Genomic DNA, 24,184 nt, shown 5'->3' with positions numbered 1-24,184 from the left:
GAAATCGACACAAGGCCCTTGCAGCGTGGAAAGAAACAACCCATTGTCTGTGCTGCGCCGGAAATTCAGACGCACACCTTATTTTTCCACACATCTCCTTTTCTACGGTCTCTGTGCGTGTCATTTTTGACGCAAACCAGGTACTTTGTGCACACAAGAGACAACTGTTGATTTCTAAGATTTAAGACTCTTAACATTGCAAAAGTGATATTTCAACGGGTGCTTATTGAATCTTTGTCGTTTTGACCTTCATTTAACTAGATAAACATCATATATTTCTCTAAACCTGTGTGGTGTATTTTTATGGTGTGTTCTCTGTTATTGCATGATTTATTGCACAAATACTTTACACATTGCCTTCTAAGTTGAGCCTGACTGCACTGTGCCAAGCTACCAGAGGTTGGGCATAGGATAATATGGATTGTGTGATTTACCCTGACTAGGATTATGGTCCCTCCTTGGACGAGTGTGTATATCTCTGTCAACTACAGACCCCATTTCTAACAATAGAGAAAAGCGCTGCTCGTTGACAATAACCTGATCTTTTTGTTTCAGCTTTATTAATTGGATGTAATAAATCTATTTTGTAGTTTAAGTAGCTTAACTAAAGCAATTCAAGGAGGCGAAATGGTCCTTTTTAAGTTCCAGGAAAAAAAGCTATAATTGTAATAATACATGGCTCACTGACAAAAATCTAACATGTTGAACCTGAAAAGGTCGCCCAAATACTTAAAAATCAACAGGACAAAATATATTCTGACAGCTTTAATTTTTCAAAGCATTGGGTGGGATAACACAAGCTTCATTCACTTCTGCATCAGATGTGATCGCTCAGTATTGTTTAACACAATTCTCGAAACACACACAAGATTAATTAATGAACTGCATTATCATGCCTTAATAATCACTAATTAAAAGTACAATTGCTATACTGCCACGCAGGCAATTAAATCCAGCCAATACACCATTAATAGTCTTCAACTTAGTTTGAAAAATTACTTATTGCACATTATTAATAATGGCTGTTCGTTTACTGTTTGCAAGTATTCATCCCCTAACACAATAGAGTTAAGATTGTTTCATTTTAGAACACCACTACCCGTATCCAACTTCTAACCGTCATCAGGATGCTTTGGATACAATAATCTGCTACATTATCAAGTTGGCTCCGAAGACCAATGGGCAACCTGTCAAGTATGACTAGGGTATCTGCAGAGATGAGTATATTTACGAGAATATAGAAGACTTTTGGGAACGGAGACAGGTGTGACTCGTTCATAGTGCATTTGGGAGGACTGACGGAAAGAAGGAAAAAAAGGAGTGACAAAACCCACACCTCTGTTTCAGACCAATCAATATCACGATTTTCATCAAGTAATGCCGAGCTTTGTTTAGGTACAGCTGCCCAGGCGAAACCTTTGGATTAAATATAGCAAATAGGCTGGAATCCCCCATGATTTCAACTTAGTCCACAGAAGGAGAGATCAACAGTACAGAAGGCCATGTATAGGTCCAAAAAACAAACATAGCTGAAACCTCAGGTCTGAATATGTACTATCATGCATGCTATCAAAGGGTAATTACGTGGTGCACTGTGCTCATTCCCCAGTCACAGAACACCTGTTCTCAAGTGATAAGTGATTTATCTGTTGCCCAACCCTTCTGGTGGGTAAGTAGAATACGAGCAAATTTGCCTGCTAACACACTCATCAGTGAGATTAACTCTAACAAGGAAGGGGCGCTTCTATTCCCTTTTTTAAACAACTGTTCATTTAATATGTGAATCCAACAAAAATATGAAGAAACATGCACAAACAGTATATTAATACGAGTAAAGATGTAAATAAAGCCCACCATTTTCAGATAATTTTTTATTATGGCCTAAATATGTTTAAGGCACTGTTTGAACTTAAATATATAATAAACTGTTGGTCATTCCACGACGGACCCTTCATAAATGTAATTTAATGGTAATTTTAAAGGCCGCAGTGACACAAAGAATGAAGAAAGAGGAGCGCCCCAGCAGGTCCCTGACACTCATAGATCAGGTGACCAACAGGCTTTACAATTATCAGTGACTGCTAGTAGTCAACATTACCCAAGTCCGGGACTGTCAAAGACTCTTCCATTTGCATTCATGCCTTTTCTACATAAAGAAAGAGAACTTCTGAAGTAAGACCATCAGCCTCCTTAGCACAGATGCCACAGCTCAATGCACAAAGACGGGGACGCATTCTTGTATATATGCTGCAAGTCTACCTTGTGGGTTTTCTCTACGGCACCCTAATAGCACTGTGGGCAATTTATCACTTTCTATGCTTTAGAAAAGCCAGGACACCATGAAGCTGACTCAATTTATTTCGGCATATTTTACCACCATGCACGCTACTGGATGTTCCAAACGTATGGTACGCAAAACACTTTAGAGACAATGGCTAGCACAGGCAAATTAGGCCAATTTGGCTTACAGGAACTGGCAAAACTATAAATACAAAATGTAAAATTGTGTTGAAAACATCGAAGTCAGTCTCTTACCAACAGTTGACTTGCTCTCTTCGTAAACTGGTCTCAATAGCTGAAAGACAGAAACAAAAATATTACATATTGAATCTCTCCACCAAGCACAATATCTTGCACACAATATAACAAGCAGCACGACTGTTACCGGTACTACACTCTAGGAAGAACATGCAAGCCATACCTAAGTTATAGTACACTTAAAAGTCGACTGTGTGAGACATTCGGTTGCTCAGAAACTTGTTAATCTGCCTATCAAAGGCAACTATACAGTTGCACTAGTGCGAAAATCCGATATTTATATATGAACATGAACTCATCAGTCTCCTATTTAGAGTGTTTACTCATTTAGTTCACATTCAGACTTTTAACTGTCCCTAGGAATGCACCACTGGCTTCTAGGATCCCCACTACAATGGAACTGAATCGCTTTGAAGAGTCCCATATCAGCAAATGAGTAGTTGCACATGGGCACAGTTTCTATTTAATTCAGTACTTCATATGGCACCATCAAGCTTCATAAAGTGAATGCGAGTGACATGCAAATTAGCATAATCTGAGATGGTCACACGACCACGATCCTCCTTCATAGAACGTCATTCTAGGTAGCATTAGGTTTTGGATAACAGTCGTCAGCAATGAGGGGAGAAATAACTGAGTAGCATATAACCAGTTCATTTCCAGGCACACAGCATGAATTTGGCTATGTAACTTTGCTTGTTTTTTTCTCACTGTCTTTACTGATGTTCTTGGAATAATACAACAAGATTATGGATGTATACAGTGAAATACAAATACAATGTCATATTTTTGACCAATTATTTTGTATATTTTTTCACGCCCCTATTACTGCATAGAGAACAACTGTACCACAAAAAAACAAAAAGACAATAAGCTCTTCCACGACAACACGTGCAAGAAGTAGCTTAAGCATTGAAGACAGCCATAATAAGCATTTTCCAGATCCGGATTGCATTGGTGTTTATGTACAGATGGGGGGGGGCAGGGGTTAAATAGAGTAAAGGGTCCCAGCTTCTATTTATCAATAACGTTGGAAATAGGTCTGGCTTATAACGACATGGCTACTGTTGACCATAGTGCCATGTTCCTCCTCAGATGACAACCAACAGATGCATTCCCCTAAAGGCCTCTCTCTGCATGATCCCCAATTTCAGATTATTTGTTTCCTTTTTGGGTGGCCTTGCAGTAGGTAGTGTTTTTTTTTGTTTTGTTTTTTATATCCGTACATAGTTCCTTTATTTCTCCGTTGCAATTCACCTAATTTCTGGGGCAGCGGGAAGGTCCAATCCAAAAGAATCTTTAAGCTGCAAAACTACTCCTAAAGATAAGTAACATTTTGTTTTGACAAATGAATATATTCTAGGAATCACAAGCTGTGTGTATATTTTGTAGTGGTATTCACTTCCCTTGGTAAGCTAGGCTGAAATAACTGTATTTGCTAGCAGGTGTTTAAATACTTGCCCCACCTGTGCTGCTGTTAGTTTGGATATCCATATGTCTTGTGAACGAGTGCGCGGAAGATCATCTGGCTGACCTGCAGATGTCATTAAGTGAAACAGTAACATGCCTTTCCTCCATTGTCACACAGCACCTGGGTGACACTCTCCTTGTTATCTAGTTGATGCAATGATAAAGTAGTAAGCATATATGGTTAGAATGCACTCACTTCCCCGTTGTGTCTATTAATGTGGTAATGCTTTAGTCCTCATATGCTCAATTTAATGTATTAATCTGCACAGTCTGTTCACATTATACTAGCTACTGCTTTTCTCTGTTAGTTGTTACGCTTCTTCCAATCTTATACCCATGATGGCAACAATAACAAGAGGAAATTATCCCAACCTGATGAAGCAGATGTATGTCACCTAGATTACGTTACATTACCACTGGCAACTCACCCATCCCCTGGATGATATTATTTGCTGATGTAACAACGTGTTGTAAAATTAGGTATGTAAATAAAATAAATCGATAAAGATGTTTTTTTTTTTTAAAAGGTAAACATTGGCAATTAAAGCCAATGTTTTTCGTTGTTGAGAGTGCCCATGTGATTTCCCCAGAGCTATACCTACTGCTTATCTGGATTGTCCGAGCTATCGACCTTGGGCTAGGCAAGTCTTTGTTCGTTGGTGTAAAGTAAATGAAACATTAACCCCCTTATTGATTTGTAAAAATTTCCTGCAGATAATACTTGACAGTTCTCATGATATCACACATTGGAAGGGCCGCTTTTGTTTGTGAACTTGGTTATTGGCATAATGCTGGCAGCCGCATGAGATGATTGACATGGAAGTGTGAAATTATGTTTGGGAGAAATTGTGGATTTGCCCTCATTACCACTCCTCCCGTAAGAATTTGCAAGTAAGTATCTTATGTTATGAGTGCTTGCAGTTCATTAACTCTTTGTAAGGCTGTGAGGACAATAGGCAGTCTTGAGTGTTAAGTGTGTGCTGCCTTATGCATGGGCTCAAAAGGCAGCTTCATCAACTAAATTAGCATTAGGTTTCCCAACAGCATATATGCTGGCCTTGGTGGATCTACCCTTTTTGATCCTTTAGGAATTGCTTGGTTACTGGTGCCTTGAAAAACTTTCTCCTTATGATGCCCTTGTGTACACCTCTACGGCTGAGAGGTCAACTCATAGTGAGGTGTAGGAAAGCCTCTCACCCATGCAAGTGAGTGACGTACCCGACAAAATTAGCTCTACAAAATTTGCATTTTGTTCAAAGCTGTTCCCCGACGCGTCTTTCTAGTCACTGGTTGATGAGAACTCATTGCTTTTGAGTTTAAACACTTTAAGACAGCCATTTAGGCAAGATGTTTGGACGCAAGACAGACATCGACGTTCAGAGGCCAGCAAGGCTGCTGCTGGGTTAAGCTGCCATTGCCATGGAGTTTTGTCGGCATACACCAAAGTGCCAGTCAGGCCCGCAAAACAGCAAGGCAGAGTCAGAGTTAAACAGTCAAAGGGGGGAGTGAGGCCACAGTTGGCCTGTTGTGCTTCTGCCACAAGTGGGAGCCCCAGCAGCTGAGCCACTTCTGCTGGTTCCTTTCTATTCCACCTCCTTCATAATGTCCCCCATTCTGCCTTTGCAAAAATTTCACACTCTTGCTGCATTTGCAGTGCTGACATGAAACCACCAATTTTCAAAAAGAGACAGAGTGTACACTTGGGCTCTTATCAGGCAGATATCTTTACAGCTTGCTCTAATTTGGCTGTAATCAATCAATTTTGAAGCGGGGGTGTGCTTGTGCTCCTTCCCAGGGACTGTGATATCATGGTGTTTTAGGCATGCAGGGCAAGGAGAGGCAACTCTTGATAGTCTGCCTCTCAAATCAAATTCAATACTCAAATCAAACTTCATTACAAGTGAGAAGTAAAAGATGTTATAAGGTATCGCAAAGGCGCTCCCCTAAACCACTACTTCCGCTGCTACTGGTGTCTTGACTCCATTATACCAACGCCCAAGTGATTTTGCCCCAGGAGTAACTCGAATAACAGTATCTTTAGATCTATATAGAACTGAAAAGCATTACAGGAACATTGTGTATAGGAGGAAAATGCACCAAACACAAGTAAGAAACCGGCTTCAGAAAAATTGATTCCCAGCTTTCGGCAGGAGCTCAAGATGTGATGGGAAATGGAAAAGCAATTAGAACCCTTGGCTCAGGGCTGATGGTATTTAAAACTATTTGACTGAGGAGGTCTCACCAGAGATTCATGAGAATCTCGGATGACTCAGGTTGGGACAGGATGATAATTCATGACAGTTCAGTTATGTTCAACTTTCAGTCCTTCGAGAATTGCCCAGGTAACAGTGCAGGAAACAACTAAGTCTATTCTAGACCAATGTTCAGAAATGGTCAAATCTACATCTAAGTATATGAGTAGTCAAGCACTAGAAGAGGATATGATCCACAATCAATACTCAGGTCAGGGGAAGAACCATATTCACTTTCAAATATCGGTTCAGCTTGAACTCTTCCTCCAGATAGGCTGGTGCCAAAAAATCTTGGTGGTAGATTTTCAAGGTCAAATTGCTGCATATTTATTTCAGACTTAGTGAATGAGAATAGCTTACTCAATCATTGGGCTGATAGACAACCATCTACTGGCAGAGGAGCACCCCGTAATCTCAACATTAATGAGGAGCTGTCCAAAATCACTACAATAGAACCATTAGTCACAGTTGATCTGAAAGAAGATCGATTGGTAGAATAAGAAGCTGTACTGATAGTATAGAGAGCACTTAACCAGACAACACACCCGCTATCTTCCTTTGTATGCCAGGATACAGCACCCATTCCAACAGGAAATTAAATAAATCCCTTTCTGAGATCAGTCGTGATGCAGTCCGGTGCCGTCCTGATCCCTTGTTCAATCAATACAATAGCTTCTTTGTTGTCAGCCACCATAAATTCATTGAATTTACAATCATTCAAGGTAGATATCCAGACTGTTATTCTCCTTAGTATAGTGTAGTAATTGCAGAATTTGGATTTAAAAAAAACAACCAAATCAATTGTTGCGGATGAAGTAGCATTGAGAACACAACCACGGCTTTTGTGGCAAGATAACCAAAAAATGAGGCACTCTTTCTAATGTACTCTCAACCATGATCAACTCTTGGAAGCAGATTGAACAGGATATCACTCAAACAGCTGTTTGAATGGGTGAGGACAGGCTACAGGCAAACCAATTGGAATGTAGGAATGTGGTCCTGAGAATTTGAAATACCACAGGTGACTTGGAGTTAACAAAATCAAGCTAAGTCAATTAGTGGGAAGCATTTAGCTCCATCTTGACCAAAACCATTCAGAATGTCAACCGTGTACAACGAAGATTGAAATGCAGCCAACAATTAGGAGCTTATGGAGCAGCAAGACGCTTTGAAAGTCCAAAAGGTCACAAGAATTCAAAAGGTTCTTTCAAAGAAAAATAAGAAAAAGTTTAAACAAAAAAATATATACAAAAAGGGACCTGGAAAAAAACAGTGAATTAATGTCTATTTTTAAAAGAAGAAAAACCTACGTCCAGGAACTATTTTAAGCTGTGACGTCAACATCTTAACTAAAAAAGAAAGGGCCACAAACTGTCGTAGCAACAATACCCTGAATTGTATGCTTGAAACAGTATCTCTGAATGAATGGAATGGTCCCCGAAAACCAACAAGGTAAATGTATTCAAACTCCCATAGCAGGACCATCATTTACAACCAGTACTTAAGCTTTTACATCACGTGCCACAAAAGGATTTGTCATTGCATTGTAATTTATTACAGTTTGATATAGTAAAGAGGTCCAGAACATCCCAAGTTCAACAATGAAGGAGTCTGTCTCTGTTGGCACGAGACTGCCCTGTATGGCAACCACTGTGTATAAAAAGGAGGAGGTGAAAGTAATAGTTTATGAACACCAACGCATGAATTTGTCAATACAATGCAACCTATTACAGAATGATACAGTGCCCCCTAATACTCCATGATCCACATAGAGAGAGTTCGCCCTCATGTGTACTGGCCTGCCTTGTATGGCAGCAGCCGAGAACAAAAAGGCAGAGAAAATCACAGACAAACAGATAAATCACATCTCTTTGTGTGCCAGATGTCAGATGTCTTCCCCCCTATTTATTAGGGGGGAAGCAAAAAGCACGGACACAAATTCATCCCTAACTAAAGAAAGCGGGTTCTTATCCAACAGCATTCACAGCACTAGCTTAATCGTTGATATTGAGGGTGAAAAGAGCTTACATTCCAGATTACATTCCATCAATAGAGAAAACAAGTCCATCACTTTTCTTCCTTTCTATCATAGTGAAAAGGTCTCATGACATTACTAATAGGGGGCTCTACTTATACACTTTTCTTCAGTCATGGCACTATCAAATATTAAATCCAAGGACAGTGAATCAATAGAATTCATCTTTCTATGTTTGGTATCTGCTCAATGTAGAACGCATCTAATCAGAATGATCTGTTACTCTTCATCAGTGATCTTGCTAATTTTGTCACAAAGGAAATGCATTTTGGAGTGAAGCATAGAATTGTTGACTAACACAGATTATAAGTATACACTCCGGGTTCTAATAATAAAAGGGTGAAAAGGGTGCAGATGCATAATGGGCAGACCCTAAAGCAGTTCTACAGAGCTCTAAAGGCCTTACATGATGCTTAACTAGATTAAATGATATAATTTACAGCCATTGTCAGGATGGTCGCTCATGCCAAGTGAAACAGTCACAGTCACAAAGGCCCAAACTTACGAGCCGCATAAATGGTGACTGGAGATAGATTTCAGGGTCATTGGTATTGTCAACGCAAAAACAGAAGCTTAAGAATAACATCCGAGGCACCAAATGGCCAGCACATTAACAAAAATGTACTTGTAATATCCTGGAACATTACAAAAATAAATTAATTAAGTATATCTCAAGAGTTGTGAAACCTCTTATATTGTTATAAAAGTTTCTGCCTACAAGAAGCCTGGGCAAGCGGTACTTACAATATTCCAAATCATATGCCTGAAAAGATTCTGCTACAAAGCTTTTAGAGAGGAGTCGTTCATCTATGGGGTTAATGTCTCATTTCAACAACACTGGAAATCTCTCAATCTGAGATACCAATAGAGAGCAGCAACATACTAGTCTTCATGACATTAATGCAGCTGGCCTCAACTATCAAGGAGTAATCTTTTTATACAAAATATACGTACCCCCAGATTGGATAAACACGTTTAACACACAAAGGTCATCCAATGACCACATTACAAAGCTACAGAAGGAATGGGGGAACAAAGCTTTAACTTTAATTGGCAATCTTAATGCCTGGACCTTATTAGCATTATCCAACATCCACTGAATGAACTTAATGACTTTTAGACTATTCCGAACATGGTAATACCAAACAACCCAACTAGGAAACCCAATGTAGAAATCCTGAGTTGGTTGGTTAATCTCTCTGTAGTCAATCTCAATGCAGAACTGTTCCTGGCATTCCAACATCCACCATTCCTATTGCAAGCGGTAAGGAAAACTTTCCAGACTACATTTTGGTTTTTCCATCTTTACTAGATTATATATGGTCATTCAAAATCGTCCGGCAGCAAGAGAGTGATTATTTTCAGCAAGTAATTGAATTGGTCCCCAAAAGTAAGTGGCTAGTTAGCTGCGATTGCTGAACAAAAGAACACCAATTATAGGAAAATGAGATGGGTGCAACACAGTATCCCGCGTTATAAGGGATGGCTGGAAACAGTAGGAATCTCAGCTCTGCCACATTTTAAAAATCGCTGGTCACAATCTGCTCTCAAGTATCAAGCCCTGAATCCTGAGAGCTATATTCCCTACCTATAGCTCAAAGTGCTGCATGGTATCCCCATTACTGAGGACAATTAAATAAGCGGTTTAATACCCTGACAAGTTAGTATTACAGGACATACGCTCAGTCACCATACTTAAAAATGACAAAATAGACAGCATTTTATAGACTGGAGAGCTTGAAATAAACCACCTTGATGGTATGACATTAGCGGTTGGATATTAACACATGACGCCAAGAGATGTTGGTGGCTGATTAGCTCTTTGGACTAAGCCCCATAAGTACCTAACACAATAAAGGCATCAATCTGGAGAACATATTTGTCCGATCTACACTTTAATGCAAGGGAAGTAGGAGAGCAGCTGCCTGATATGACAGCTGAGATTCCCTCCAACCCACGATAATAACTACTATTACACACAGGATTTCAGGTGTGGAGGCAACCGTAAACAAGTCTACATTAAATGGGAGCTTTAACTCTTAACCACAAGGATGAAGACATAGCTAAATTAATCAAAATGAATGCACGTTTTCGATTTAATGCCATCATTGCTGTCAACAAGCAATTCGTATGAAGATGATGGGGATCCCACAGGAGATAGTGCTGAGCCCATATGGATTACTGAGGAGAGAGTTCCAGTAGACTTTGACATCATTAAGATCCAACAATGCCCATGGTCCAAACGGTGTCCCGATATCAGTTTTCAAATCTGACATTGATATTTAGGATAAATCTTTGGGTCATCTTTTAACAAGTTAAATAAGCACATCAATCATACCTGAATCCTGGAAGGGTTCAACTTTACACCCCATATATAAAAAGGGAAGAGGAGGTGACACTAAGAAATACAGGATACTTGCATTACTTGATAGTACTGCTAAATTATTTTCAGAATTCTTCCTTAGGGAACTTATAGATTGGGTCACAACATAACAAATACTCCCCATACAGCACACGTTTCAGGAAAGGTTCAGGGAAACTGGACAATATTTTACCCATAAATGTAACAATACGCGGATGATGCTATGTTACTAGATCGTTCTCCATTGGCTTTCAAAAAGGTTTGACTTGTCTTAAAGGTTATAATGTCAAAAATGAACTTATATTAAATCTTAGTAAAACCAAAATAGTTCAGTATAAAAAAGGGCACATTTGTTTTGAGGATAGTAGGAGAAAGGAACACTAGTATGACACCTACCAATTACCTTGGAGTTTGGCAAGACGTAAAGCTGAGAAAGCAAATCCCATCTAGCTGCAATGAGAGATTGGTTGAGACGTTTTGAAAGATATTTTCACAAATTGCTTTTCAACCTTCAAAGCCCACTCGGCTCTTCAATCTTCAGAGATAAACTTGCTAGCAATAATTTACAGATTATACATTTATTGGGTAAAACCAAGCTCCGGCCTCGAACTGATTATTTCTGCTGCTAGCCAAGCAATTTCTGGCCTCCCGAGTAATACTCTAGCCCTTAACGTTTCTTAGAACTTGGTTTTAGGAATCTGAGCTCAATGGCACATCTGCAGTTCTTTAAGTATTGCTCTACACTGAAGGTCTCAGAGACAGGAACCAAATCTGGAAGAATATCACTAAGTTCAAAAACATTATCACAAGGGTTTTTGAAACCTACAACAAATATTAACCATATATAACTTGATGGAAGTGAGGTAAGAGAAAATAAGTTACAGAGCATTCAAACTTTCAGCCAAACAAATAGCCATAAAGGTAACTTACTCTAAAAATATAACAGAGTTCATTAAGCTCTCAAAGGGTGACATAGTAACTGTCCTCGGTTATATGGGGATGAGGTTAAAACATGCAATAAGAGCCAAGTATACGAGACTGAGGTTTTTATTGGTTTCATTTGCCTCCCTGAAGTAGATCCAAGATAAAGAACTGGAATTATAATTGTTGTAGAGGGCGATTATACCCCGGTATAATGAATGAGTCATTAAAGCACATAATATGCACATGGCTATATCTTCTGCAGCTACATTGAGTCCCATTACGCCCCTGCTTTCTGAGATTAGGCGTCCACGCTATCAAAGGTGCAGTTTTTTAATGCCTGCGAGCCACAGACTGTTAACTTATCGGTGGGCTAACCAAATGTTTAGATCTGGCAGTTGGCGAAAAACAAAAGTCATCTGTATGTACTCTGCAAACTGCCTGGAGAGAGAATTTCTGTGGTGTGTGTGTGTATGATTGTAAGATTCAATCCAGTGACTATGGGTGGCTATTTTTACAATGTTTTGCCCATATATCCATAACCCAGGAATTTTATGATCATGGGCCGGGATCAGATGGCCAAAATAAGAGGAAGCTGTATATAAATATAGATTTGGGGGCTATTAGGTTGGACAATAACAAATGAGGCGAATCGACCAAGCTGACATAAATCTCTGGAACGCACTTCTTAGTTTAAAGAAGACATTTATTATTACTTCACCACAAGGTTCCTGAGAGAGGAGATTAGTAGGTTGGAGGCACATATTTAAAAATAGTCACAGCAAAGAAAGGAAAATATATCAAAGTGATTCTCAACTGCAATGTACACAGCAAATATATTTGATTATATTATAGCATAACTGTCAAGCAAAGAATAAAGTCAAAATTAATCACCGTAGGGCCTATCGCTGCTCGTCATCTTTCTCATGCCAGCAAGTTGATGACCCCTGTTCAACTGCGAGAAAGATTTTCCACCCTCACGGGACAGGTCAGGCAGTTGACGTCCACTCCTGACTGAAGTCTCGGAAAATTCCCCATCACTGCTGCCCTGGGACACCTTTTATAGATTAAATAATTGAATATTCAAAACATGCTGGCTACTGTAGGTCAGAGTTGGAAGAAACACCGTTGAAAGTTGGCCAAGTTTTCAAGGCTGTCTCTCCCAAGGCCGAGTCCTTCCCTCCACTAGAGAAAAACACAAAATATGCGCTTCCTTATCATGCTATTGTGTTCGGTAAGAGAAAATACGAAACACACAAGCTTAGTTTACCATGTGGAAAAACACAGCTCATCGGCAATGTCTCAACTGCAATGTCTAACGCCACGATAAAGCCAATAGGCAGCTAAACTGAATACAAAATGTAATGTGCTACTGGTGAACATTGAACAACTAATATGCACAGTGGTGAAACACAAAGTCAGTGATCAAACAATTATTTTCTCTACAGGTAGGCAGGGCACCAGTTTTAGGGCAATGTTCAGTTACACAAATTGTGAACTTTATGACGATATTCATCGGTTATTCACACCTTTTAGATCAGATAGTCAATATTTACTGCATTGTAATTTATTTTCAGTTGGAACGGAGTCAGATACAAAGATATTTTCCAGGCAATCAGACATTTGGATATGAAGTCATGAAGTGTGAATATTTTGGCTCATGCACTTATTTATTATTGCTGGTGTGCCTTATTTTTCTCCTGTCTTAACTTGAACCAATTGATCAAATTCGAGTCTTCAATTAGAGGGGTTATGTTGATTTAGGATTTGTTTTTAATTTTTGAAGTTTATGGTGCTTTTCCTATTCGCTACTGACCAACTGTTAGTTTAACATGTTAATAAGGGGGAAGTGCTGCTTACTGAATTATTAATCTGTATTGCTTGCAATAATTTTATTTGATTGAACAAATAAAGATACTAAACAGTCTTTCCTGTTGCATCAGTACATGAACCTGTTCCATTCTACAGTTAAGCACTTTCATGCCGTAGGACTTCCGTGGATCTCTGGAGTACTCCTAGGTGACTAAACTATAGGTCTTCAGGAGCAATGACGATACCTAGCTCCCCTGTATTGTCAACAGGTCCTGATGCGCTGGCAGTCTCCTCTCTTTGTCCTGTGACATTACAAACAAGTCAGTGAATCAGGTCTGTCCTGCCCATTGCTGTGTGATCATAATTTATTACATGGCATTTATTTGTACATGTCTCGTACCAGTGGTACTAGAGGGATTGAAGGAAAAGCTTAAGTAAAATTTCCTGAACAATCTATCAATAAACCAGTCAATATTGACTGGTGGTGTGGTTAATATTAGTTGTTTGATTTAATTTCCCATTCTCTTGAGTGTTAAAGAGATCTATTTATGATGTTCCCCACTTTTAGAAAAATTATCTCCATTAACTGTTGCTTCAGCTCAAACTCATGCAAGGCTCTTGCTTGCCTGCTTAGCCACTATGCTTCGGTATCCTGTATCCCTAGAAGGTGTATGGTCATTAGAATTTTTTTCTCTCCAGGTAGCCCGTCTCACATATCCTGAGCTAGCTGGGGCAAAGCATGTGATCTTGTTCCTCCCTGCTTGTTGAGATAAAACATAGTGGTAATGTTATTTGTTCAGATTTGATCAGTTTTGCCCTTGACGTATCTAGAAGTTATTTTGGCCTAAGAAGACCGTCCTCACCTTCAATATGTTTGTTTCACAGCCTTCTCTGAATTCTATAGGGCCCTGATGTTCAGTTTTCCAATGTGTGCCTTCACCCTCTGTCTGTTGTGATGGTTACAAAAGGACAACCACTGGTACCTTTTAGTACCTGGCTGCCCGTGACCATTGACGTTGTAATCACTCATGAAGTAGTCTCATGCGCAGCCTGGCATGGGTTTTAGAGGTATGCAAGATACCATCACGTCCATTAGTTTGCCGCCTTCACTGTCAGAAGCGGTCTCTTCTGGTAAAGGCAAGCTTGCTCTTTCACTGCCAGAACCCTTTTCGTAACTGGGAATGTTTTTGTATTCCTACAGTTAGGTCTTGCTCCTAAAAATGTCTTCTATCTGTCTGGGCAGATTTTTCCATGTTCCATGAGAACCTCACTCTGATTATCACTAAACGAGGGGTAACAGAAGGATGGGTAAGGAAATGTGGGGCGGGACAGTGAAGGATGGGAAAGTCAAGGTAAACTGTGAAAAAAGATAAAACTGCTTACAACTATGGATTTGCTATTGTGGTATTTTGTGAGGGCACTGAATCCATAGGTTTCAGCCCTGTCCATTATGCCCCCTGCGATGTTACTTGGAGCATCTCCACCTTCCCCTCCTTCAATATTGTGTTTGATGCTTTCTCTGTCTCAGTTTTCATGACTTCTGTTTCAGACCCCTCCCCTTGTGCTCCTCCATTTGTTTGAGGTTCTCATCATCGCTCGAGAGCCCAAGGTCTCTCAAACATTTTTTCCTGATACTATCATGGCATAGTGAGGCAACCTGTGCATTTCCCTTGCCTTCAGGGTCTTGGGAAGGAACCTGACAAACATCGACCCTTCGGAGCTGTTGTCTTTCAAAAAAGGAAGCAACTCTCATGATTGGTCTTCTGTGTGAAGCTGGGGTGACACTTTGGGCAGAACCAAAAGGGGGTCTTGCTCCATACCCAGCGTTCATTCTCCAACCCACATGGTCAATGTCTTTGCAACCAAAAATCTCCAGAGATTGTTTTTTGTCTGGTGCTAACTCAGTTCCAAATGTATTAGTTGCACAAATGGTGGTCCTCTTCTGATTTTCTGGTCTTTGTTGGTGATCCTATACCAAAAAGGTCCCCCTGATGTTCTTTTCAGGCTCCCGCTCTCTTGGATACGCAACACAGACCATAAAATGCATCTGACATGATGTGATGAGACACACAGCCCCAAATGGGCAATGGCAATGCCCAAAGCAAAATAAAATAAAATGCCAAGAAGACCATTCAGGACCCAACTATATGATGGTGAAATACTGCACAGCATGGGACTCCAGAAAAGATTCACAATGCAAAACAATCTACAGCTGTCCTAGCAAAACCTTACAGTCCAACAGAATGTCAACCTCTCGCAGATCTGTTTTGGGATCTCCATTTCAGCTAGGTCTTAAGAAGCTCACTCATCAGGAGTTTGTGCCACTGATCTCGAACCCTTTGTGGAGGACTGGCTAACCCAGCAAAGGGTGGTTTGTTACCTCTCTTGCTCTGCGCAGCTGCTGCCACCTCAGGCACACTCCGAGTCATGCATGATGCCAATTTGGCTAACAGGACGCAAGGAGAACACAACCTTGTACCGGACTGTCATGGCACCAATAAAATTCAACCTCATTGACCCAAAGTCGCCAGCGATCACCTATAGCTGTAAATTATTAAAATCCTTTATCCCAGGAAATGATGCAGAGGGTCACGCCGGGGTGAATAATAAAGCAAGATTGTTTCTTGTCAGAACAGTATGTGATAGAGCAAAGTCCACGAATTTCTTCTGGACGTAACCCTCAATCAAATGTTTACTGAACACCATGTTTCCAATATGTCCCAAAGAAAAGATCCAGCCCCTGATTCAATAGTTTCAGGCCGTGTGATTGCAGTGATTTTCATCATGCTTTACATGAGGTTACAGCACTGGCTGTATGGTGACTCATGTTTGGGACGCTGTGTAGGTACGCATGCATTAGGGCTCCTGTAAGCCTCGCCCAATGCTCAGTGTGAAGGAGTAGTAGAATTGTGCAGAAGTATAGTTAAAAGTTTGCTTTCTTTACCTTGATCTACCAGAGTACCAACATACTGCTGAACAAATACTGAAAACAACTGAAAAGAACTGTAAAAGGTGGACATCAACTAACCAGAAACGTTGGGGTTAAAGAGATGACCAAATCTTGTAATATGGTTTAAGAGGTTCATGTACATGTGTGCCGCCACACTTCCCACTGTGACGCGGTAACACAAAAATCGGGCTAGACTGAGCGCCATGTTTGTTAAGGTGATGTACCATTTGAATAACTAAGGGTATGAGATAAGGCCTTCTGGAAAGAGGTACAATCTTTAAATATCAGTGTCAAGAGACGATCAGGAAATCTTGAAAATGACTGAGCAAAAACATTAAGTTAGACTCAATAACCAGAAAGCATTCTGGAGACCCAGGAGACTGACACGTGTTAAAAGAGGCAACAGGCTCCTGCATATAAAAGTGGTATCTCAACTCCATCCCTGTCAGCAACTTCTTACAACTTTGCTCTTCTAGGTCAAAGAAAACGTAAGTGAAGTATCACTCCTACATGGGAGTGTTCCCATGGCTGTGGGCCACTACTTTTGGAAACCTTTCCTCTGCCTTGTGCCCAGGGGTTGTGTTTTGGGAACAGAAAGTCGTTCCTCATCCAGTAAGATCTGTGATCGGATTGCTACTCGACGTTGATGCAGAGGCGCAGGAATGTGCAGTATCAATGTGCATTGAAAATCCAGGAATCTAATAGAAATATTCTATACCTTTTCATAGTTCATAGACTCATATAAGCCTTCTTGGCGTTTGTGTCGATGATTAGATGCAAGAGTTACAGTAGGACAATTCAGAAAGCTTGGGCTCACAGCCCAGAGGTCATACGACTTTTCGGACCACTCCAAATCCACTGTGACCAGCCTGTGCTACATGAACCATGAATGTGGGGATGAGCAAAGAAAGGATAATGCCAAGTGCACCTAATGTGTCCGGCGCAGCTGCCTTCCTTTCTAAAAGCCTGACGAGTGTTTATGTTTCTGGTTCAGCTGATGAACAAACCATATTCTATGAGGACTCAGCGGGAATGAGTGCACAGAACCTTAGAGTGCCTGTAGCGCAATGTCTTTCACGATGGAGGCCCAGAACGCAACAGAGAGGGTAATGAAAATGACCACTGCTTCTGACCCTGGTAGATAAGGGAAGGGCTATAAAGGCATGTGCTCAGGATTACACAATGTGAGGAAGCTGTGTCTAGAACACCAGTCCTCTCATTCACAGTGAATCAATTTACTACAGGATCAGATCTCCACCAGAAAGAATAAGGCATATACATAAGTACAGAGATAAATCAAGCCAACAAAAGGAAGGTACATTTATATATCCTATGTAGTTTTACTATAAATGTGAGGATTCAGAATGTGCTCAAATTTTCATCTTCTACATCAATGTTATATTCACACTGGAATCCAAAGGATCTCCCCAGACTTTCTACAGAGGGTAACCATCACAGACATGATTCCTCACATGCTGGAGTACAAATCTTTCAATTGAGTCTTGTACGATTGTGATCCATTCACCCCTGCTTCATGTCAAGTCCCATCCATCCAGCTTCAGAAAGGACTGCCCTCCTAGCTGCTTGTTAAATTTAATTTGCTGATTTCCTAGAAATCGAAATCATCTTATAGTCACTCGCCTAATGTAATCTGACTATAATGGGATTTAAAGAAGGTACATTACACTGTATGTTTATCCCTCCTCCCTCACCAGTGTCAAATCGACCGCGAGTGAGTGTCTAAGGGAAAGGTTACAATCCGCACCTTAATAAGATATTGGTAAGAGGAGCAGCTAAAGGTCTCAGCTGAATTATTGGTCACAGGGCTTCAGCTATCAAAACATGAAACTGCTGCAAAAACAAAATAGCTTTACTTAGAAATGTGCCATTAGGTGGTGATACCTATAAAAAGGGTACTTCCCCCTCATAAGGGTTGCTCTGTAGAATTAACACTGGTTGAGGAGCCCTGAATCGATTATGGATTTGCCTTTATTACTCCAATTCCGAAATACTTACAATGTTATCACCTTAGAGGAACTCTGCTATTATGATAGAAGACCCCCTAGCCAGTGGCGTAACAACATTTGAGTGGCCCCAACTGCAAAATAGATGGAGGGGCACCCCACGCTTTGGACCCAGGCAGGAGCATTCAGGCCAGGTTCCTGCCACCCATGCAAAGTATCAGAGCACACTCCCCATCCCACCTCCCCCACTGGGGCTGCAGGGGCTGTTATTGTGCCACTGTCCCTAACCGCTGATTCAGAAAGTCCTGCATCAGCGGAACCTCCCTTTGAGGTACGGACAGCCAAGAGCTGGAGCACTCTTCCAGAATATCTGAAATCTCCCTATCCACCTGAAAACCAGAACAGCTTTAAAGATCTTTGTGTTCCCTGCTGCCTGACTTACACAACTTCAAACCTAAATGAACTTTCACCCCATGATCTTCCAACAAACCAACCATCCGTATACTAATAAAGAACCTAAACTAGATATGCCACGTTTCAAGAAGCACAGCCTCCATTAACCTTACACACTTCCACATCAATCATGTGCAGTGCCAACTCTGGAGCGACGACTAAGCATCACAAGCGGCTTTCATGCACAAGACAATGCTTTGCACAAACTACACTTTAAAACAAACTCTTCCCAAATGGTTATACTAGATAAGACATTAACAAGTGACTCACTGACAGAACCAAGCACAAGGCCTTGTCTGAGCCAACATGACTCGATCAGACCCTAATACACGTTAGCAAACGCTTCACTTTACAAACTTAAACGCTCTGGACTCTGCATGCTAGAAAGGTCCACTACAGTGCAACAGGTGCCGGACAGTGATCTGGTGCCACATCAGTGGTATTAATGGGAATGTGTACCTTAATATTGTGCAATGCCACCTGTGCTACAGCATGCATCACCGACTGCAAGAGATCTGATAGCAAAATCACACTCAACTGGCCCCCCGAGCATTTACAATATGAGCTACTGCGCATCGTAGGGAATGAATTCAGCAACTGCTGTAGCCCGAAGATCAACCATCGGAAAGAATTAAAAACAGCAGAACTTGGGTTTACTCGCTTCATACACTCCACGGTCTCTCTTTCCTTGTTTGTTTTAACATGTTGCCATTCTTTGTGTTACTGTTTACATATTGTTTTTCTTGTTTATAAAGGATGACGAGTGAGGTTTTGAAAATGGGTTTAGTCTTTTGAAATGTAGGAAAATAACTATGCATAAATAAATGACAAACATCGTTTCTCCGACCTTTTATAAGTTGTTTTATAATGTTTGTTTCTCTCTCACAAATTGTTTACTATATTTAGGCAACTGACAGTTTTTATTAACTCGTTACCCAGCCCCTTCTTTTGTGAAGGGGTATTCGCCCTATTTTTGTGGTGTGAAATGCGTCCATGCTTCATACATCCAAGCAGTACACTTTCCTGAGCCTCCTTCCCTACAAAGTAAAGACTGCGGAGACTGGAGCGCACCCGGGCAGCTTCTGAGGTCATTGAGGAGTTGGGCTGCTATTTCCTTCCGTTTTGCGTTATGCCTTTATATTTAGTCACTTAAACTAAAAGAGGAGCCACAAAACTCCGTCCCTAGGCACCACGTTGTAATAATAGAAATTAAACAATAAAGGAAGCAGGCCCACTGATTCGAAACACCAAGTCTTGTTCCGCTGATAATTAAGGGAATGCGTTAAAAAATAAATTGGGTAAAGGCGAAGGCCTTAAAAAAAAAAAAAAAGTTCATATAGGGTTCAAAAAGGTTCAAAACAACAAAACTAAGGGTAGGGACCAACCGATTACACTGCTGGTCACTCCCGTCAAAGATGGATTCACAGAGAAGATGAAGAGTGCATGGCAACTGTGTGGCAAATTTATGTGCCACCACTTGGGGGGTCACCACCCCCCACGCCGGCAGTATATTGGTTCGGCCTAGTGGGATATGTCTGGGGATGGTGGATTAGGGAGGACCTGAAGGGAGAGCTATGAGAGATACCAGGATGATGTACGGACTGGGTTGAGGACAACATGCGACCTGTTATCGACATGGGAGGTGCGGGGTGATGAGAGGTGAACAGCGTGTATTGTTTCATTCCTGTTATTGGGTGTTACATAGTTATTTTATTGAGACTGTTAGATTTCCATACGTTGATTGGAAATAAGCAAATGGGAACTGCAGTGATCCTGACGTTTTTGCTTTCAAAGCCATTATATGGTAGTGCTGAATACACATCCTCAAAGGACCCGTCATTGAATTGTCAGGTGGCCACTGGAGCTTGCACCACCCAGTGCTCCCATTAGCGCGGCCAGTGACAGTACTATTACTAGCCATCACACTCATACAGCCTTTCAATAAACATTAACATGACTAAGACGTGTCAGCCAAGCTACTCTTATAGTTTTGGGTGGCAAGCATTCGAGCTTTTATTGTATATATATATTTTTTTTTTAAACTGCTGTTGCGCACCTCAAAACATAAAACCAACAATATGAGCCGGTGTTGAAAAAGTGCCGAGCACCGGAAACCCCCGGCTCAAATTAAGCTCTGCTGGTGCCTAGTCAGAAGTACTAAATCCATTCGGAATTAAATATATATGAAAAGTACCTGCATCATTACCACATTGCTATATATATTTAGAATACACACACACTGATAATTTCGGTAAATGAAAACGAGAACTGGACAAACATGAACTACTTGGAGCTTGCTTCCTGCAGTCACCTTGTGCAAAATAACGTGTACGTATTAACTTACTTCTAGGTGTTTGGATTACTGACCACTGAACGTGTTAAGTCCGCCTACTGAAATTCAAACCTGCGAACTTCACACTAGAGACTAAAATTGGCAGCATTTCCACTGGCCCACAGAGTTACCTTATCTGCTAGTGAAACACAAATGGGTGAGATAAGAAACAGGGTGCCCTACCTGACTTCCAGGATTGAGGGGCGCTAAAATAATGTAGTTTTTGTCCCCTGCTGATGACGTGTGCGACAGAGTGGGGGCAGCGTGCAGGCCCTTCTTGTCGGACTCTCTGCGTCTCTCCCAGCTGTTCAGCAGCCCTCCTTCTGTCCCGTCGAAGAGTATGTGGCAGCTCTGACGCTGGGCCGCGTGCGCCGGGACGGCGCCGTTTTTCTCACGTTTATGAGGGGGCTGCAGGTCGAACGTGGATTTGCATGACGACCTTCGGACCATGTTCTCGATGCCGGGCTTAGCCCGTGGGACAATTCTCCACACTAACAGAGTGACTTCCCCGTGGCACTTCCTGCAAAACAACGCGCAGTGAGAAACATAATAAATACTCTGCAACAAGGCCAATGGCTCACAGTTAGCTGTGCAGTACAATGAAACAGCTATAGAACAAAGCAAGTGCACAGAAGGGTCTACAAAACACTTTGAAAACGGAGACACCACTGGAAGACATGTTTTGAAGTTGGATGATGTCCCTTGACGTACACTGTAGAGAAGCTTCCCTGCAAGTCACAATAATTCATCTACACACAAGACTTAGGGCCTCATTCTGACCCTGGCGGTCCTAAACCGCCAGGGCTACGGGCAACGGAAGCACCGCCAACAGGCTGGCGGTGCTTCAGTGCCCATTCTGACCGCGGCGGTAAAGCCGCGGTCAGAAAAGGGGATCCGGCGGTTTCCCGCCGGCTTTCCCCTGGCTGGGCTGAACCTCCATGGCGGCGCTGCAAGCAGCGCTGCCATGGAGATTCCGACCCCCTTCCCGCCACCCTGTTTCTGGTGGTTTTGACCGCCAGGAACAGGATGGCGGGAACGGGTGTCGTGGGGCCCCTGGGGGCCCCTGCACTGCCCATGGCACTGGCATGGGCAGTGCAGGGGCCCCCTAACAGGGCCCCAGCATGATTTTCACTGTCTGCATAGCAGACAGTGAAAATCGCGACGGGTGCAACTGCACCCGTCGCACCCCTGCAACACCGCCAGCTCCATTCGGAGCCGGCCTCTGTGTTGCAGGGCCTTTCCCGCTGGGCCGGCGGGCGCTCCCTTGGCGGGCGCCCGCCGGCCCAGCGGGAAAGTCAGAATGCCCACCGCGGAGCAGCCATTTGGCGGTTCCCGCCAGGCGGGTGGCTTCCACCGCCCGCCCGGGTCAGAATGACCCCCCTTAGTCATGCCAAGCACGCGGTAGTGAGATTTGGTGTGATGATCGTAGATAACAGCAGCTACAGAAAGGCTTCAAAATGGAATTCTTATTTATTTTAAGTCAAATGTCGTTTATGGGTGATTTTTTTTTTGGGAGGGTTTTGATAAGTGCCCCGAACTAATTGTAGCAGTCTGAGCCCGTGAGTCAAATGTATTGTGGTCTATTAGGGTATACGGTAGCCAGTGGTCCTTAACCTTTTGACATCTGTGGAGCCCACCTAATCACTACTAAAACTAGAGAACCCCCCCACTCCCCCAGGAATTATTACTATAACACAGGGATCCCCTGCCCCTGAATCATTACTGGAATCCGGGGACCCCACTGAGACATTACTAAAATCTGGGGACCCCAGCCTAAGCATTTTCATTTTGATCTGCAAAACAATACTCAAAACATACAGAAACAAGCAATCATCATAAAATACACACATGTAGACATTTTAATGCATGGTCCGCCTACTCGGTGCGATTAATCAGCCTTAATTGGCCTTCTGTACCAGGGGCCCTCTCCGCGGAGACACCGGACATCAGAGGGATCCCCAGGAAGAGGCGAAGGGAGAAGACGCTGTGTGGTGAGCAGTGTGTGGCTGCAGCGCTTGTGCCGCGACCAGAGGGTCGGAGAGGAACTGAAGCGGCCAGGCTAGATTGGAGGTGCGGCTTGCCCCCAGTGTGTGCTCCTTCCCCGTACATATCCTAGATTCCAGCCAGCGACTAGTTTGGGCTATGCACGACCACATTACAGCACACCGGGCACAGTGCATCAGCTAGCAAGCAAGCAGACGGTGGAGTTCCCACCAGAGGCTGTAGGAGGAGGTAAAGCAAAACTACAATTACTAGCTGTGGCACCTGCATGTCTTAAGCCAGGCCTATAGGAGCGCTGCCCGAGAAGCCAAGAAGCGGCTATGCGATTTGGAGGAGTCCAGGTTAACCCGTTGACTGCAGTTAAGCAAAGATGACTTCGAATGCTGCCAAGCACAACAAGCAAGCATAATCCGCAAGGCATATGTTAAAAGGAAACTATATAAAAAGGAAACTATCTCAAAGGAAAGCACGTTAACCCCAAGCTCAACCAAAATACTCACATTCTTTCAACTGCTGTCACTTTAAGCATTAAAGGAAGGAAAGGAAGTAAGCAAAGTGAACAATCGACAACACCAGATACTGTAGCCCCAAGAAATCTAGTTTCTAGAGTGAGCAGTCAAATAAGTGAGAGCACTCTGTGTGGGACTCCAGGACTGAAGCAGTGGAGAATTTTAAGGTTGATGTAAAGCAGGCCAAGGCTGGACCAGTGGTATCTAATGCTGGCACAAGTGATGGGAAACCCCACTAACTGATTTCTTGACAGCCACCATGAGTCTCACTGGAGATATTGCCTATCCCCTCCCCTCAAAGAGAAACGGTTCCCCCTTGTTCCCACCTGCTAAACGTAGATGAAGGACACCTCTCAGAGACACCGTTGTGGTTAAACATAAGTAACTCCACTTTACAATGGTGGACCCTCTGAGAACATCTCTTGAGGAAAGCCCAGATAAAAAAAAGTTGAAAGGACTGGATATTTTTCAGAATCAGGGCCCCGCTCAAGCTTGCATGGATACATGAGACCCGTCATTTTGGGGGAAAGACCCCAAAACAGCTTAGATCACCAACTGCTCCATGTGGTAAGCTCTCCCAAATAC

General features: G+C 42.2%; 1 protein-coding gene across 4 annotated transcripts in view; it reads right to left on the bottom strand.

Annotated features, from left to right (window-relative positions):
* Positions 1–24,184, bottom strand: part of RGS3 (regulator of G protein signaling 3) — an 805,262-nt gene that overhangs the window by 381,074 nt on the left and 400,004 nt on the right. For all 4 annotated transcript variants that reach the window (XM_069241285.1, XM_069241286.1, XM_069241284.1 and 1 more), the window contains 2 exons: positions 21,273–21,609; positions 2,536–2,575 (listed from right to left, as the gene is read on the bottom strand). In XM_069241285.1, coding sequence (XP_069097386.1) covers positions 2,536–2,575; positions 21,273–21,609 — 377 coding nt within the window. The remainder of the gene's footprint in view (positions 1–2,535; positions 2,576–21,272; positions 21,610–24,184) is intronic.

This window comes from Pleurodeles waltl, chromosome 6 (assembly GCF_031143425.1).
Source record: "Pleurodeles waltl isolate 20211129_DDA chromosome 6, aPleWal1.hap1.20221129, whole genome shotgun sequence".
NCBI classification, from domain to species: domain Eukaryota; kingdom Metazoa; phylum Chordata; class Amphibia; order Caudata; family Salamandridae; genus Pleurodeles; species Pleurodeles waltl.
This window is presented reverse-complemented; position numbering and strand designations above follow the sequence as displayed.